At 37.9% G+C, this 18,613-nt stretch overlaps 1 protein-coding gene across 3 annotated transcripts; it reads left to right on the top strand.

Moving 5' to 3' along the window:
• Positions 1 to 1,151: 1,151 nt before the first annotated feature.
• TMA16 (translation machinery associated 16 homolog) lies at positions 1,152 to 17,270 on the top strand. 3 transcript variants are annotated; one of them, XM_066548242.1, is made up of 7 exons: positions 1,152 to 1,206; positions 2,398 to 2,510; positions 9,472 to 9,509; positions 10,296 to 10,380; positions 10,843 to 10,991; positions 15,528 to 15,570; positions 17,028 to 17,270. In XM_066548242.1, the coding sequence occupies exons 1-7, from the start codon at positions 1,204 to 1,206 to the stop codon at positions 17,197 to 17,199; spliced, it is 603 nt and encodes a 200-aa protein (XP_066404339.1). In that variant the 5' UTR covers positions 1,152 to 1,203; the 3' UTR covers positions 17,200 to 17,270. The 3 variants fall into 3 exon arrangements, with proteins under 3 accessions (XP_066404339.1, XP_066404337.1, XP_066404338.1); XM_066548240.1 differs by having other exon boundaries at positions 1,189 to 1,206; positions 2,378 to 2,510; XM_066548241.1 differs by lacking the exon at positions 1,152 to 1,206 and having other exon boundaries at positions 2,378 to 2,510.
• Positions 17,271 to 18,613: the final 1,343 nt, after the last annotated feature.

Here is an 18,613-nt window from a genome sequence, read left to right on the forward strand (position 1 = left end):
TGAAAGCTAGATGGAGACCACAGCAGTTTCTCTGTGGGATTTTGATGGGAGGGCCATGCCTATTGACATTCCCTGGCATGCATGCTCCAAAGCCTCCAAGCTGTTCATCTAAATGAAGAAAGAATCTACAAGTTACTTTTTTCATCTTCCATTTGTATTCATGAGTGGGCCCCATAGTCAAATTATTTTCACAGCCATTTTACCTTATTGCCTGACTTCCTTTGGCATCCCTCAGTTAAATATGAGCTGCTGGTCCCCAGCAGATTTGAACAGTATTAAAACAGAGCTATTCCCCAGTTTGCAACTATGATTCCTGTGCTGTTTGACAGTATAACTCTAAATCTATTTACTTGAATGGACTATTTAAAATTCCATGCTCAGTTTCCTGTCTGTGACTGCTACATCCTAAATTATCAGATTAAAATCCAAAATTGCTACTCTCACTGCCATCTGTAGCACTCCTGTAGATCTTTGAAACAGTTTTATTGCAAGTGCACAAACAGCCAATGTTCCAATATAAGCTGAATGAAGACTTTGCTTTAGATAATCCCACTTTCCTTATATATATGTATTTTAGTAAAATATTTGTGTGCTTGCTGTTTAGGACGATCTTTAAAATTAATATGCTTCTTTATATAGTATAAGATTCATCAGCATCTGAAGAGCAAGAAGTACTAAGACCTAAAGATAGTGTCTCCTTTGAGCCTGGCATGCTGGAGCTGAACAGTCACAAGTGCTTTTTTATAGGCCCCTGGTGTAGGTGCTGATCTGCTTGGAGGTGCCACAGGAGCATTGCTGCCAGAGATGAGGCTCTTTTTCTGTTTTGGTGATGTCTGTGAGTTACACTCTCTGGTAACTTTAAGTTTTGATTTTGGACATTCCAGAGGTTGTTTCTTTCCCTCACCAAGGGAGAGCCTGGTTTCCTCACACAGGATGCTCACTTTGTTCCGTTTTCTTCAGCTCAGCAAGGATCTTTCTTTGCATTGGCAAAGTTGTGGAATTCCAGTTCTGGAATTTCTCCATCATAATGATCACCAGGTTCTTGCACTACTTCTACTTTTTCTTTTATCTCAACCTCACGGGCACCAGCAGCCCCATTAATTTCAGCTACCAACAGCCGCGGAACGGCCGCCGCGCCGGCCGCGCGCCCGCCCGGAACGCTGAGGCTGCTGCACCGCGGCGCCGGAAGGAGGCTCGCTCGCCATGGTGCGTGTGCCGGGCTGGGAATGGAAATAGGGTCGGGAACAGGGACAGTGATAGGAATAGGGGTTGGGGTAGGGGTACGGCTCCCGCAGCCTGCGTTTCTGGGGACGCGGTGTTCCTGGCCCCTTCATTCCCTCCGGAAGCGGCTCCGCCGCGTCCCTGGGGAGGCGAGCCCGCTGGTGTGCTGGCCCTGTGGGCCGGTACCGGCGGTGAGCCGACCCTGCACATAAAAACTGCTGCATTGGCTCCGGGGTGGGGTTCGCGACCTTCTGAGCCGGTACCGGCGGTGAACCGACCTTGCACATAGAAACTGCTGCGTTTCCTCCCGGGGGGTTCGCGTCCTTCTGGGCCCCCCTGGCAGGCCGGGGAGAGGCGCGGTCCGCCTGTGGAGCAGGTGGGAGGTGCCGCCGCCTGAGAATTCCCGAGGTGTTCGAAGTAGCCGTGTCTTTAGCCATGTCTTTCACAACATCTTTTTTTTTTCGCAGCCCTAAGCACTGATGTTATCGCAGAGAATTGGATGTACTATAGTCTGCGTTTACTGATGCCCATTTATTGTGATGTAGGAAAGCCCCCTTGCTTTAAGGTGTTTCTTTTGGGTGCAGTTAACTAGCACATTATTTCATAAAGCCATTCGGTTCTGTTCAAACATTTTCTTACCAGAAAGTAGCATAATTTAGAGCAGTATTACCATACTCTGGAACTTTGTGAGCTGTATTCCCTCTCTGTGCAGTATGAAGGGGTACAGAAGGGAAGCCTCTGGCAGCTCCCTGGTGTGAAGCATTCCAATGATCTCTGGGGAGGAACAAGAAAATCGCTTTTATTACATTGTACAAATTACACGAGGCTCTTGTCAGAAACCCAGATAAGAGCTTGAATGGGGACATTTTTCTGCAAAGGTACAGCTAATATTAGTTTCCTAGCTGCAGAGTTCTACAAAGTAAGTATTCTGACAGTAGTCACTAGGTACGATTTCTTACAGCATTTCCTGTGCTCTAGTGGTTTTGTTACAGCATGTACTGGCTTCAAGTAATTTTGTTATTGAAGTGGGTGAAATTGATAACATGTTACTGAAAGTTAAGGGCTTTCTTAGATACCAGTGCATGACCTTTTCAGTCTTTACCATGGTGTGTACTTCTTCCCCTTTGATGTTTTACTCAGCCTTATTAGTGTGTAGTATCTTTGATGTCTTTTCAGCCAAAGTTAAGAAAACCTCAAGGAGGGAAGCAAGAGAAAAAAGTTATCCATCCCTACAGCAGAAAAGCTGCACAGCTTGCAAGGGAAGTACACAAACAGGAAAAGAAAGAAAAGTAAGTTGACTGCAAAACCTCTGTACAGATCAAAGAATAACATCACAAATGATACTTTTTATTTGTGGTAGTGGACATGGACTGTTAGGCTGATATAACCACAAGAAAAAAGAAAGGCCTGTATAACTTGCCACTGCTGCTGGGCCATGTGAAGTGACAGGTTTACATCCATTAAATCAGGTTATACCAAGTGTGTAGTTCTGCTGCTTTACTTTGAGTGCTGTCCTTACAAGTTAGATTTCTTGCCTTTGATAATCTGAATAGCATGATGCTGGTGATTTCACATGAAGGTGAGTCACCTAGTTTGGCTTTACTTCAAGTTCAGTAAGGATCCTGCTTGGGGTCTAGCTGCTTCTGCTAAAATGCTGAGTTAATAGAAAGGAAAACCCAGAAACCTTCCTGCAGAAGACAGACTTCTGAATAAAACTGTATAGTTAACTCCTCTTTGGTGGTTTTGTGCTGTTCCATGCTTTTAAGCTTTACCTCCCCCTCTCACAGAGAGAAAAGACAGCTGGTGAATGCTGGCCTTTAAATTACATTGTCTAAGCTTGCTTGTTGTTATGCATAAATATGTTTATTTAGGAAGTTACTAAGCTAGCTTAAAGCATTTTCAGTCTAAGTATAATATAGCACTACATAAACTAGATAATGCTGTATAAATTGTAGCGTCTGGATGGACCATGTGAGCTGAGCCCAAATACTCATTTGTCTGAAGCTGTTAAATTGGAACCTCCTGGTCCAGGGACTGTGCAGTTTTATTGTTGGGACTGATGTACAACCTTATCCATAGCAGTTGCACCGTTCTTTCCCTAGGAGGGGGGCCTTTGCTGCCACAGTGGGGTCATGTAGCCTCCAGCAGGGCTGCTGCAAGAATTCACAAGCAGCATGTGTTGATTGGGCAGATTCTTAATGTGAGAGAGGTTTTCCCTGCTGTTTTGTATTTTTTTCTGTGCTCTCTGACTATTGATAGTAATTTTTTATTGCAGATTATTTTTCTACTGCTAAATTGACCACTTTGTCCCTTAGCTCTCTCGCCTTGTGTCATAAAAAATGCTCACAGTTCTTAGTCACAAAAGATGACTTCATCTTACTTGATTCTTAGTGCGTGCATTCGTGACTTCACCATACAGAAAAACATGCACAAGAAAACTTAGTGAGGGAGCAATACTTACTGGTTATTCATTGTGACGTGGCACACTGAGTCTTTTAGTGACAGTCTGGTGTGGTTACGCTGATAGGGACAACAGTGTGATGTTTCTTCTTGGAGTGCTACATTTTCTTCCTCTTTCCTCTTGCAACAGCAAAACATTCAAAGGCCGTGCTGAAATTGAGATAGACAATATCCACTGCTTTCCCCTCATCCATTCAGGCTGTTGTTTCATCATAGAAGGCTATCAGGTTGGTCAAACATGACTTGCCTTTAGTAAATCCATGCTGACTACTCCTGATCACCTCCCTGTTGTGCATGTGGATAGAGATGGCCTCCAGAATGAGGTGCTCTGTCGCCTTTGCAGTGGTTTAGGTGGGGCTGACTGGCCAGTAGTTCCCTGGGTTCTCCTTCTTGCCATCTTGGAAGACCAGGGTGACATTTGTTTTCTTCCAGTCCTCAGGCTCCTCTCGTCATCTCCACAACCTTTCAAAGATAATTGTGAGTGGTTTAGCCATGGTGTCTGCCAGCTTCCTTGGCACTCATGGATGCATCCCTCAGGGCCCATGGCTTTGTGGATGTCAAGCTTTCCTGGGTGTTCTCTAGCCCAATCCTCCTTGGCCAAGGGAAAGTCTTCCCTTCTGACATTCCTAAGCCCTGGTCAGAGATTCCTGAGGGCTGCTCTTGGCAGTCAAGCCCCGTGCAAAGAAGGCGTTTGGTATTTCTGCCTCGTGTCTCCTCTGTTGCCAGGGTGCCCCTCAATTCAGTAAGAGCCCTACATTAGCTTTAGTTTTCCTTCGGTCACTGATGTGTTTGAAGAAGCCCTATCCTTGCTATTTCAATCTAGGCTGATTGTAAAAGATGTAACCTTTCATTTTGCATAGGAAAACCATTCCACCAAGAATAGTGTGTCAGTTTTGACCATCCACAGCATATTGTGATAGCAAAATGATCTTATATTTTGTATCTTTATATCTTATAAATAAGATTTCTACATCTTACACTTCTGGGGCCTGAACAGTTAACTAACATTCTGTATTTTGTAGATAGATCACTTTTGTTGTGGTTTCTACAAATCAGTTGCACTAAAAACATCCTCCAATTCTCTATGTTCTATTTTTGTATTGTCTTGGCTTGAAGAGCAATTTAATTTGAAAGACATGAAAATGATTTTTTTTCCCCCTTAGTGTTTTTAAAAGACTTATTAAGACTTCCAATTTCTTTTGAATCTCTATTTTTACTATCAGCTTGGTAAGTTCTCAGGATTTTTTTTAAATATTGGGAATTAAACACGTGTTGAACTTTTTTGTTGTAATTACTTAGCTTTCAGTTTCTGTAATATAATGGTGAGGCTTGGATTTTGCATAGCTCTGAAAAAGACAAGACAAATTTCTGATGCTGTGAATGGAGGAAAGCTTTCCACTCCTACACTCTAGGGAAAAAGAAATAGCTCACACCAGTTTTATTCTTCTGCATTGCTTCTGCAGGTCTATTAAATGTCTTTAAACAATTTTCCAAATTGCTTCTATTGAATGACAGCCCTGTTCTCTGGTGGAAGGTTAGTACATCATTTGGTGGTAAATAGAAGCTGCCTTGTAATCTCTACAGAATTTTCTTCCTTAGTCCAGTCTACAAATCTGGCATTTTTTTGACCATGCTTGTTATTGTGTAAAGTTGTCTGAAGTATGAATAGGACACAAAACTAGAAATGGAGTTCTCAATGTGATCTCACTAGATCTGAGTAAGGAGGATAATTGCTCTGTACAGGCTAGTGCACTTCTGCAGAATGGAAAAACGGGATTAGAGTATTCAGTGAATGTAGGAAGTCCATAGAGGTCATCTGTACTATTTTATTAAGCTGTGGATTTCCTTGCCAGAGGATGCTTTAATTGTGGCTGGCTAAATTTGTGCAGTAATATCTTTTCGAACATATGTACATTTTATCTGTTAATTACTATTTAACACAAAGGTGTAGGGTGTAGGAAACCCTTGAGTGGTGTGTTACTGGAGGGTGAGAATATCTTTTATAGAAGTCAATGTTTTTGGGTTTGTGTGGTTTATTTTGTTTTGCTTGTTTTGGTTTGGTTGGGTTTTGTTGGTTTTTTTTCCCTTTGGTGCTTGTCTGGAGACAGTTTAGGCTTCTATTTGCTTATTAACTTTCCTATAGGATGGAGGGAAGGAAATAACTACTGTGATTGTTCCTGTTTATTTTATAAAGAAAGGAAAATTGCATTAAGTTGTGAGATGCATATTGCAGTATCTTTTGCCGAAATGAGATAGTAAAAAGGGTAGACATTATCCACAAGGAATTTGAAAATTTAAAATGCAGCATTGGGAAAAATGAGGGAGAAATTCTGCATTAAGTTGCAGAAGTCTTTTGTGGGCTCCATTGTCCACTCTTCACTGCAAGCATTCATAAGGAAATATGACAGCAGTTATAAGCTTACTGTCCAGAAACTGTGACTGTACTACAAAAGACTATACTTAACCATAATAAGAGGAGACAAACCAATTGCTTTTAGAAAATTGGCTACAATCTTAAATCATCTTGTTCACTTCAATTACACTTTTTCCTTGCCTGCGTCCATCTCCTCTGAATTCTCTTCAAGGTCTAATGAGCAGCGACAACTGCCAGTGTATTACTACCAGTTTATTCTCTCTTAATCTACATGTGAATTCTTATTCCTTTAGGCAGCTTGTTTGCTCTGTTAAATTATTACATGGATGTTTTTATGAGACAGCAATAGCTGCTTCACTGGCAGTAGTAGAACACTAACTTTTCTACACTTTAGGAAACCTGACCATAGTGAGAAATTAATGAAACTTTGGTAGTAGTCATGTACTAACAGCAGTCAGGTATTTCTGCAGTTGCAGGAAAACATATCTGGTTTTGGTAGCTAAAGCTAATGTAGCTGCACTTTTTTTTTATTCCTGTTGTTTTCCCTCCTGAGTCAAAATGGACCCTTTCTATTGAGCATGCATGATCAATTTCTTAGTAGTCAGTGCATTTTCATTACAGATAAGCCAGTCTAATACTGACATGCTCTGAAATATGACATCTAAGGAGTTTTTACAGTGATGGGGCGTGAAGTGACCCTTTGGGAGTAAGCAATCTTAAAATGTTTTCTGGTAGAACACTGTGTGTGCTTTTTCTGAAGTTTTCCCCTAACTTCCTAATCTCTCTTGATCCACTGTGCTTCTACTTGCATTGCTTGTGGCAGTGATGCTTTGTGACATACTCTTGCAGATTCCTTATGAGGACCTGATAGACTGTTAGCGTTTAAAATTATTTATTCTGAAAAGCCTATCTTTTTTTCAGACCCATAGATGGCATTTGCACTTACGGATATTATCAGGGAAAAATACTGAGTTCATAATCTCATTTGGAAAATACTTATTCATTGTTAGTATTTAGAGAAAAACAGTTGAATAAAATATCTGAGATAAAGAGCTGCTAAAGGAACATGTAGAATTGACTTTTAAAGTACTTAGTAAACATCAAGAAAACAACTAATCATTCTTATTAATAATCATTGCCTAAGCAGAGGATTTCTGGAAGGTGGGTGAAGAAGAAAATCATCAAGAAACAACTGCCTGCCACAAGACTGCATCCCTGACCTTACCTCTCCTTCCTGAGCAAAAGCTATTACTCATTGTGTCGAGGGAGAGGAGAGGAAGTTTCTTTGACTCACCTGATTTGATTAGCCTCCTTGCTAATGCTATTGTCTTCTAGCAGCCACTGAGGTGAGGTTTTTATAAAAAGTACAGTACGCCAACATCCAAGCCGATCATTCATTATTTCTCATACTGAAATTAGTTGTGTGCACCAGGAGACTGAAGGTTTTTGATCCAGAAGAAATGGTGGTTCTGTACTTCACTGCTTTGATAAATGATTTAGTGGCCCTTAGCAGGTGCAGATGGCAGTTTCTAGTGTTTTAGAATGTAGATGTGTGAAATGATCCTGTTTAGGCAGCTTTCTTAGATGCCGTTGTTATTTGCTCCATGGCAAAGCTCTGCAGACAGACTCGTCTGGCAGCGTTGCCTTGCAGGGTTCCCAGCAGGGATTGATGGTGTGGAGTTCCACTAAGGGAAGTATGCATCCTTTTCTTGGATGCTGTTAGCATCCAAAGCTCCCTGCTGTAAGTCCTCTGAGGATAAAAGCCTGCCCAGCTTTTATTGAAGGCTTCTTCTACACATGCTGGGGTATCTATAGAAGTAGAAATTTCTTTAATGTATTAGTGTGTTGTCATCTTACTGCAAGGGTTCCATACTGTTGTCTCCTTATCACAAAAGTTCCATACCTTCTTGGTGTTTCCCTCATGGGCTGCTTCTCCAAGCACTGACTCTTTCTTCTTCACAGCACAGCCAACTGACTCCAGTTCCCTTCCCACCCAGCCACCCCACTCTTTTATAGCACTCTTCTTCTCATTGGTTACAGCTGTGGCCTGTTAAAGTCAGGCCTGTTCCTAATCTTTGATAATTGGCCCAGCTGCAACTCCTTAGGGGTGAGATTACTTCCTGCACTATCTTTATTTTCTTATATTCTATCCCACTACATTAGTGGAATTCTTAGCAGTTCATACATGCTGTGCATTTGCTTGTACATGGCTTTTAGGGAGTCTTCAAAGGATGAAATGCTTCTTGAAAAATTGAATTGTTATTTAATAATGTAGGTTTGTGGACAAGTGATGCAAGTATGTTTGTCTCTGGAAAAGTAAGGGTTTATCTTTTGATTCCAGTTTTTGTGGTAGGTGACAGACTTCTGTGCTCTCAGTTACTTCAGTTAGCTCTAAAATGCTCATTAAATTTTACAGAGTAAAAGGAATTTAATAAAGGAGCACAATAGCTTTGAACTGTGATGAATTTTAGCATTATTTATTATTTGTCAATTATAGCCTTTATGATTTACTTAATCCATTACCAATTTTTCTATTTAATAAGAAGAAGTCAATTTATCAGATATCCTTGAATATATACACTGAATATTCATGGCTGGGATATATTTTCCAGTGAAAAATTTCATACTTACCCCAATAATGTCTTGTTTTCCTTTCTGGATACAACAGAACATTGCAAGATCCTTTGATGCAGATTGAATCTGACACCTTCAGGACAAAAGAGTATGAGGCTTAGGCATTCCTGCTAGAGAACGTCTCTTTTTTGAGAACTCCTAATTAGGACGAAAATTAATCCCAAATAGAACCGTATACCCACACCTCATAGAGTACAGAAGGCTTTTGAGTATCCTGCCAGAGATTCAAGTGGACTTAAAAGTACTGTGAGACAGAGCTGGGGAGTTCCTTAATGAAGTTGTTAATTTTGGTTTCTTAACATATTAATTTACTGTTCACTAAGCACAAACTTTAATTATTACAAGCTTTAGGGTAACAGAATGGTATTTTTCACATTGCATGCTTGATTTGCAAGAATGCAGTGCAGTGAAATCTGCCAACTCATTAAACATACCACAAGAATATCAGAAATACTTAAGGAAATTGTGACAATGCAGCTCTTTGGTGTAATTCCTTTTGTTGTGCTCTGAGAAAAATAGTGCATCTTTTTTTCTTCCAAGAAACTTTTTAGCTTAATAGGTAAACTGGACAAATTTCAGCTAGTAATTTTACCAGAAAGTAGATCTTTTGGATGAAACAGAAAAAAATTTACATTATTTGGAAGTTGTCAAATATTTCTATTTGAAATTATACCTTGACTTTCATTGTGACTGAAAAAAACCCAACTTTTTGAGAATAAAATGAAGGTCATTGTTTATATGGGACTCATTCCTGGCTAACGCATCTGGTTTTTCTCTGCTAGGTTGAAGACTGACAAAGCTTTGCGTTTAAGTATTATCGGTAAGCAGAAACTTCTATTACTGAGTACAGTATTCAGTTTCTTAGTAGAGATTCTGAGTTTTATCAACTTTTTAGACATCCAGTTAGAGCTTCTTTTTCTATAATCTGATTCTGCAATCATCAATTAGACTTGGTTGAAATACTGAAATAACTGACATGTCCACTTAATATATACAGGATTTAATTTGGGGCTCAGTCAATGTATACAACAGCAGGGCAATATAGACCAAAGGAGTGTTTTGTACATCTGTACACAAATTTATTGTTTTTGGTCTCCAAGCTTTTTACAATTGCTTGTAGAAGAAGATGATATATGTAGCTTAAAAGACACATTGTGTTAGCAAATAAATTCAAAACTTGGAGACACATCCTGAAATATTTTTCTCTTCCATATGATTGATCCTGCAGCTTTTCAGTTTAATCTGTTTAAAAACAGATGTGACAACCAGAACTCTTACTCAGCCACTGTGTTGGTTTTTTCCCCCTTTCTAAGTTTCCTTCCTACGTAATTGATATAGAGATATTTTAGTTAATTTCCAGTAAAAAAAAGTCTAACTTTTTTTTTTTTTCATGTAAGGGAGGTTTAAAATAATTCTGAAATGATGTGGAAATGTTTCTATTACAGCTGCCTTCATACTTGGTACCCACAGTATCAGAGTCTCTGATACCATTCAAAATCTTGAAAAATGGCGGGGGTGGGGGGGGCTTAAAAAACTTTGAGAAACTTTAATATGTGTTGATGCTACAGTGGTGGTGTAACCATTAATGTTCAGTTTATTCTTGTAGGAGAAAAACTGCAATGGTTTCAAAGTCACCTTGATCCCAGTAAAATCGAGTACACAAAGAAGGAAGCTGGTGAACTAATTGAAAAGTAAGACTGGTGTTAAAAACAAGATTAAAAAGCTTGACTTTTCTTTAAAAATAATGTGATGATGACTCAGAGGAGGACTTTTATATATTGCTAATTATAATATTAAGTAGTTGATTTTGTTGCCAGTGACAAATATTGAGAGATGTATATAGTCATACAAGAATTACTCAAATAAGTCGTTTTGTAGTTTCTTTTTTTTTTAATTATTTAAGTATATCCCTAGTTTTGTAGTGCGTAGAGGACTTGAAATTATTTGGACAGTAGTAATCACATGCATTGGCTTGTTGGGTTATTCTGTGACACCTGAACATGCAGATTTCATACTACTTACTCCTTGAGGCTCCAATAAATAAAATAAATTAGAAAATAAATACAATTAGTAAAATAATTTATCAGAGTAATTATGTTTTGCAATTTTTTTGTATGACTGCATCTAGCTTTTATGGATTTTATTTCTTTCAGTTATATGTGTCGATTCAATGCTGAATTGGAGCAGATTGAATTACAAAACAGTATTAAAGGCAGACAAGGAAGACAGCATGGTTCACGGGAAACTGTCATCAAGCAGACAATAGAACGTGAAAGACAACTGTATGAGGGCTATGGAATAGGTATGTAAAAGTATCAGAAAGAATTCAGTCCTCACACCTGCTCACAAGGCCAGAATCTAAGCAAACTTTCTAGGCATTGTCCTTATTTTTCTCTTCAAAGAAATTCCTAAGTGCTAGGTGCTTGTGCCTTACAGAGTTATTTGGGAGGAGGGCCACGGTAAAGAAAAGGAGAAAAAAAGATGGTGGAGATCTGACTCACATATTCTACTTTTGCCTTTCTTTCTGCATATTTGTTGGTACTGTCTTTTCAGTCCAGGCATATATAGCCTATTTTTCAAACTAAAGTGAGCTTTTAATGCACCTGCCTTGAATTCTGTACAGCAGCTGGTTTGACCTTCATTTGATGGCTGGAACTAGGCTGAAGTGAAGCAGCAATAGTTTGGTGAAATAAGAAAGAAAAAGGGATCATGAAAGTGCAAGAAGAAAAGAGTTGTTTGGGGATAGTCAAGCAGTGTTTGTATTTTGCTTTAACCAATAATGTACAGGTTGAAGTTGAGTGGTAAACTTGGCTTTAATGCTAAATTATTATCCAGACATAATTGATCCTTCTAATAGTAAAATAATTTGTGGAAAACATGAAAAATCTACATTATCCTGTAGTTAGGGTTCAAAGCACAGCAAGGTTTGGGTTGTGTGTCATATTCCCTGGTCAGCTGTCCCAGCTGTGTTCCCTCCCAGCTCCTTGTGCACCCTCAGCCTCCTCACTGGTGGGCTGGGCTGAGGAGCAGAAAGAGTCTTATCTGTGCAAGCCCAGCTCAGGAATAATGAAAACATCCTGTTTTCATCAACACCATTTCCAGCTAATCTAAAATGCAGCCCTGTGCTAACTACTGTGAAGAAAATTAACTCTACCCTGGCCAAAATCAGCACACCCTGATATGTATTGTACAAATCAAGAAAATTAATGACTTTAAAATTTTGCCAGTGCAGAGGCAGAGGAATTTAAGAATATCTGTATGACCACATGCATCATCTTTGATGTCTTAGAAGGAGAGGGAAAAAGTAATAGGAAAATAGATTCTGTGATTGTCATCAAACAGCTTAATTGTAGAATGTGTTCTTTTTGTTTTTTTGCTTTTAAATTTTAGTTCTTTTTGTCCTTAGTGCTTAGTGGAAAGCTGACAAAAAAAGGCAGTAAGGCTAGAGAAAAAGATGTCAAATACACAACCACAACATAAAAATCATGAATAAGCTAGAAATATTGTAGGCAAAATTTGAGGTTATTATAGAATTAGTAAGTAAAGCATTCAGAGAGCACAGTGCAACTTCACATATTAAATACACTTTAAAATCATTCATTATTTGTTATCGCAGCTGTTGCAGGTTTTGCTCTCTGTCTAGGACAGTGTTCATTCAGAGAAAATAGTTGCTGCTAAGTACTATAGCAACTAAATACTGTAATTAGAGATTGGGCATAAATGGAAATCAGCTGGAAACAGTGCTTTTATGCCTCTAGCTCATTATTAATCCTAGAAGCTTTAGTGAGTGGAGCTATTACAACTGACTTAGATTTGTTGGGTTTTTCCCCCCCCCCATTCTTGAACCCAGTTATTTCTTGTATGCATGTGCATTTGCTATGAAGAGACTGCATAGTATGTATTCTTTTCATTTAGGGAAGTCTACTAACCTTTGATGCAGTCTGTTTATATCATAGAATCAATTAAGTTGGAAAAGACTTCCAGGATCATTAAATCCAACCTTTGACCAAACACTACCATGTCAACTAGACCATAGCACTAAGTGCCACATCCAGTCATTTCTTGGACACTTCCCGGGCTGCTGATTCCTCCATCACTTCCTTGGGCAGCTCATTCCAATGCTTAACCATCCTTTAAGTGAAAAAACATCTGTCCTAACATCCAACATGAACCTTCCCTGGGTGTAGCTTGAGGACATTTCCTCTTGTCCTGTCAAGGATATATGTAAATGAAAAACTAACCCTTTACAAAATATAAGAATTTGTTTACAAAAGTGGTAGACATCCTGAAATATAATAAATTGTAGTCTTTTTTTAAACAGTAGCTATAGAGGGAACAGTATCAGTGATGTTGTTGAGGTTTAGCAGCTCCTTGTCACTTACTCCTTAAATACATCTACAGTAGTTTTACTGCAGTTTTCTTCCTCTTCTTTTCATTTTTGTGTATTTGGGTTTTCTGTTTAATCTGGTATTACATGTTTATAGCAAAGCTATTGAAAGGCAATGCTAGATACTTATTTATTTATTTGTAATCCAGAGTTAGTATGCTTTCAGTGGAAAAGCATCATAATTATTTCATTCGAACACCATCCACTTTTGATAATTTGCTTCTAATTACCTTACATGTTCTATCATGCATAATACTTATCTTGGGGGAAAGTGGCTTTTAAAACTAAATACACTAGTTTTATTAATTAGTTCTGCAGGCTTCACATTACAGGGAAATCAATTTAATTCAGATGAAGACTGTATCATTTCCATTTATCTGCTAATGTAACTTCTGTACTATTTGTTAGCTGCTGTTTTCCGTAGTGATCATTATTGTATAACTGAATAATTTTTTGCCTAAAGAGCATCTACAGTTTCCTTCTTTTTAACAGGCTGTTTGTTCATCCTCACAAGAGAGAAAAGTAAAACTATCTGAAAGGGTCAGAAACATTAGAAAATGTTTGCTTACCATCTTTCACTGCTGTTTTGCTAAATGCATAAATTGTTGAATACTTTGTCTTAGAAATGCCAGACAATAATCTACTCCCCAAAATACTGTCTTCATTTCTTTCCTACTAATTCTTGTTCTGTATTTCTCTCTTACATTTTTTTTCTGTCTTTAGTTCAGAAAAACATGCTCCTATGACTTAACATTTTAAAGCAAATGAAGAAGTTCACAAGCAGCAGCAAAAACCATGACATTGGTGCATGCTAAGGAGATGCAGCTGAGTTAGACAAGTGTTACTAATAGAGCATAATTTAGAAAATCAGTTACTGTGCAGTATATAATTTATTTCTATATGCAGCACTATTCTTAATCTTGCAACTCAGTAGTTTTTATTGTGTAACATATTGTAAACACACATGTAACTGTAGCTTAAAAATTTTGCCACTGCCAAAGCAACAAAGATGAATTCAGTGCCAAATCTTGGTTTGTCACAGAATTTCCTCTGAGTGCCTGCTTTCTCATGATGTTGGTGAGCCCTGAATGATAGGCTAGATAAGACTGTTAGAATATTCTCTTTGGAAAAGGTCTGCATAACTTAAACCTATTATATGTTTTCCAAAAAAAAGGAAAACAAATGAAAGGACTTAATTTGAAACTCTTGTCACGTAGTCCTGGTTTCTCTGACAAGAACACTGAACGGTATGTTGAATCAGTGCTTTTATCAAAGGAAAAAATACAAATCTCAGCATGGTGCCACTTCTGCCAAACTCACTGTTTACATCACTACATGCACTACTAGGGGCAAATGGATTAGCACTGATTGCCCCTTGTAAAATACCTGGGAGAAGGGAAGAACTTCTTTCCCTTGTGGGAGCTGGGATGTTCCAGCATTTGCCACTGTGCTGCCATGACTGCAGTTCAGAAAGCACTAGGTAAATGTTTCTTTGTGTTGGCTTGCTCAGCTGTGAGCAGTATCACCTCATCTGTTTACTGAGGAACAGTCTGCAGAAATCACTGTAATTGTTATCAAAACATTTCACATATATTATTGTTCTTCAGTTGGTAACTTCATGACCAAGTATGAAAGGAAGGAGTAGTTTTCTGCACTGTCTGGCCACAAAGATAAACGGCACAGGTATCATCATCCTCTGTTTTGTAGTAGCAAAATCATCCATAGTCCTGCATTGATAGCATGATTTTATTTATTACACTAAAACTTGAGGAAATTGATCGATGAACAAAAGTAAAACTGTTTGCTCAAGGACAATATAAAAGTTGCCGAAATGTCACAATTTTAAGAGCTAAAATAAAGCGGATTTAATGTTAGAAAGGTAGAAAACATCTGTCTTGGTGAGAAGCTTGCTGGCTGTGAAATCTGTACAATTCATAGACAGTAATGAGGTGTTTTATACTGTGGGAAGATGTCAAGGCTCCTAAGGTATCAATCTCCATAAATTAGTGGTGATGTTAACAGGCTGCTTGTAACACTCCAGGACTGACCAAGAAAAGAAGGACAGAGAAGGGAGGCAAAAGAGCTTTGGCATCCTATGTAAAAATCTGCCTAAATTTATAAATTACACTTTAGTAGGAAGATTTTAGCTACTCTGGAAGGAAGAAAGCAAAATGGTCTGTTCCACAGGTCCCAATACAAAATATTTGCCTTCCTTTTTACTAGCAAAGGTAATACAGATATGTATCATTGCTTTAGTTATTTGTATTATTATTTTTATTTATTATTTGTATATATGTATGGCAGGTTTCTTTTAGAACAGTTTGGTTGCAATGGAAGGGAGGTATGTAGCCATTTTGGTTAGAGGCCATTTAGCTCACATTTCTCCCTTTGAAATGAGACTCACTTGAATAATGTAACACATCTAACAGAATTTAATTTCTTTCCCATTAGAAATCCCAGACATTATGAACAGAAAGCATCTTAAATTTTTCAGGTAGGTTTTTTATTATTACTAATAATCTGTTTATGCAAAATAGTGTTTCTGAAGTTCACCTGTTGTAAGTAATTTTTCATAAAAAAAGGAACTTACGCAAAACTGCCAAGGAATTTGTCATTTGAAAGAGCAGAGTAGGTATGGTACTGCTATTTTGGCATTTCTTAGTTGTTACAAGCTGACCACCTGTGCCAGTTATTAATTAGAACATTGGAAGTTTTAGATTCGACAGTTAGAATGCCATTTCTGTAACTTAAGTAACTTTTTTTTCTCAATATTATTTGACTCAGATAATATTTGACCAAAAATTAATAATAATAATAACTTGACCAATACTTAATAATAATATTGACTCAGATAATATTTGACCAAAAATTTTGACTTCAGCTGTTCACAGTAGTGTTGGTATGTGTGTATAAACTAGTTAAAAATCTTAAATGAATTTACAACTTGCATCCAGTTAAAAGATCTGGGAGCTGTGAAACTTGCTGCTGGCTCATCTGGGCCAGCATGTTGGTATGTCCTGATAGTAGATGGAGCGAGCATTTTTGCTGACAGCTCTATCAAGTGAAATACTTTAAAGGAAGAAAAAAAAAAAACTTAGGAATGCTTATGTTGCAAGGAATGCTATATCACTGACTCGCAGAGATGTTATGTAGCCAGAAGTCATATTTACAGGATGTTGGAATAAAGCCAGAAATTCCAAAGAGAAACTGCTGTATTTATAAATATGCAATTGACTTCTTAAACAGGGACATCAGATAGAAGTATTGTTGTATTGCCTTAGTAAAGGAAAAACATATCATATAATTGGCAAATACTGTCTCTGCCCTTGAGAAAAATTATCCATGAAGTGCACTTACTATAATCAAGAAAGCATTCTATTAAGTGAGTACTGGGTTTGACTTATATTTAAAGCAACCCATTCTCCTTCATGCAGCCTTTTGCAATAATACACTCACCATATGATTTAATGTTACTAACCTTTTGTGTTCTCTTGAAGTCAGTCATAAAACAAGTTAACATTTACCATAAATCACCAGGGACTTATGTACATGTGATGTCACATATGCAAATCAAGCCTCCAGATGAAGAAACTCTTCTGACCTGTTTTTCTGTTGCTTACCAGACTGCAAATTGAATGAGACAAACCTAAAAGCAGGTGGCCAAAAGTGACTGAGGGTAGAGTTAATCTTTGGGAATAAAGTGAATCATATATTTTTGTTTCAGAATATCACATCTGAAAGTACTTATTTCTTCATAGAGAAATTACAGCTTCTGTAGTGTACAAAATCAGGTGAAATCTTTGTTGCTCATTCATACCACAGTGGGACAGAAGATAACTTAGAAAAGCAGCCTCACTTGAGTTAGCATCTTCTGAGGAAATGTGAATTAACTCTGCCATTCCTTCCTTTCTGTTGGCAACTGGTTTTCATTACCTATTTTTTCTCTTTAAGAGAATGGGATGGTGATCTGAGGAAACTGCCAAACATCAAAATGAAAAAGCTTTCTGCTAGGGATGCTGCCTGCAGTCACCCCGAGGTGACAGACGCAGAAGCAAAAGAAGACTTGAATGAAGAAGAAGAGGTGGGCCCTGATGAGCACCAGCTGATCCAAGAGCTGAAATAGTGAAGGGAATTATAAGAAATATATTTTAATTTTCACTGCAAACAAAAATAAAATTTAACTATATTTCTAAAGGCTTTGTTAGTTGCTTTTTTTTATCTGTTTACCTACAGTAAAGAGTATACAATGTTACTGGGTAAAGCTTTATATTACTGGATACAATTTTTTGACTATAAATAAATACTTATAGCCTTAATCATGTAAGTTTATGTTTTGAAATCCCCCAACTAGCCAAGTACCTTTTCTGTCTAGGTTCAGACTGTAATATTTTGTGGTCAGAATCCTTACCTTTTTGTGGTAATTGCAATAATCTGTTAAACATGAGGAACTCTTCTCTTTGTACCTTTTCTTTGAGAATCTCTGTCAGGATCATAGAGATCTGGAAATGCTTCAATAAGATACTGAGTATTTTATGTTTTGTCAAGAGAATTTTAAAGAGTTACTGTCCTCAGCAATCTGTATTGCAGAATTCAGATAAAGCCAAAGTCCCTGAAGTCTGTATTTAAATATATCTTAGTCCACATTTTTTCTCTAACCCTTTTGTTGAGAGTTGAATTGAAGCCACTCAGGACTTTTCAACAGTAGGCTTGCTTTATGAAGCAACTCTTTAGATGCTTTTAAATGTGTCTTTCAGGAATGTTCTTAGCAGATTATCACTTTAAAAGCTGTAAAATGAATAAAAGAAGGCAAAAGGGCAAGGGCAGAACTCGGGATAATATCACAGCAGGCATTAAGTAGGAGATCTCAGTGCATGTTAGGTTGTCTGGGCACAGAAGTCACAGTTCAGCTGAACTGTTTGTACACATGGTAGTAGGCACAGCTCAAAGGCCTGTTGATTATGTGGAAATAATTATTCCCGGTGGATGATTTTTCTAGTACATGATCCCTAGTACTCTTCTGTGTGCTAAACAATCAAGTCTTTGTCATAGTAAATAGTTATGTGAATTTCCTAGAGTTCTTTTAAAGACATCCAGGTGTGTATTTTCATAGCTGTGCAGCAAGAGTTACTGATGAGTGTTAAATCTGTTAATGTGTACATTAAGTTCTGCCCTCTTTACAAATAGTCTTGTGCTATCCTTTCATGTTATAGGAAACCAATCTGTTTATGTTATATAGAACTAACAGCTGTCCTCCTTAAATGATTCTAAAGAAGAAATTTGACTAACTTTTAACAGACTTGGAGCATGGGTGGGTAATGTAATTCATCTTCAGGTGAACTGCAAGTCTTAAACCTGCCTAGAGGTCTTGGACTCTGACACCAGCCACATCTCCAGGCCATCACATCACTGCTTTGTGTTTGAGAGATCAGTGTGCTGAAATTCATGGCAGGCCTTTGGTATTTTTATATCTTTGTTAAATTGAGCTGTGTGGTGGAATTTATCTTGTTTTGATTTATAAAACTGTGGTAGAAGCTGAG

The sequence above is a fragment of the Molothrus aeneus genome, chromosome 4 (assembly GCF_037042795.1).
Source record: "Molothrus aeneus isolate 106 chromosome 4, BPBGC_Maene_1.0, whole genome shotgun sequence".
NCBI lineage: Eukaryota > Metazoa > Chordata > Aves > Passeriformes > Icteridae > Molothrus > Molothrus aeneus.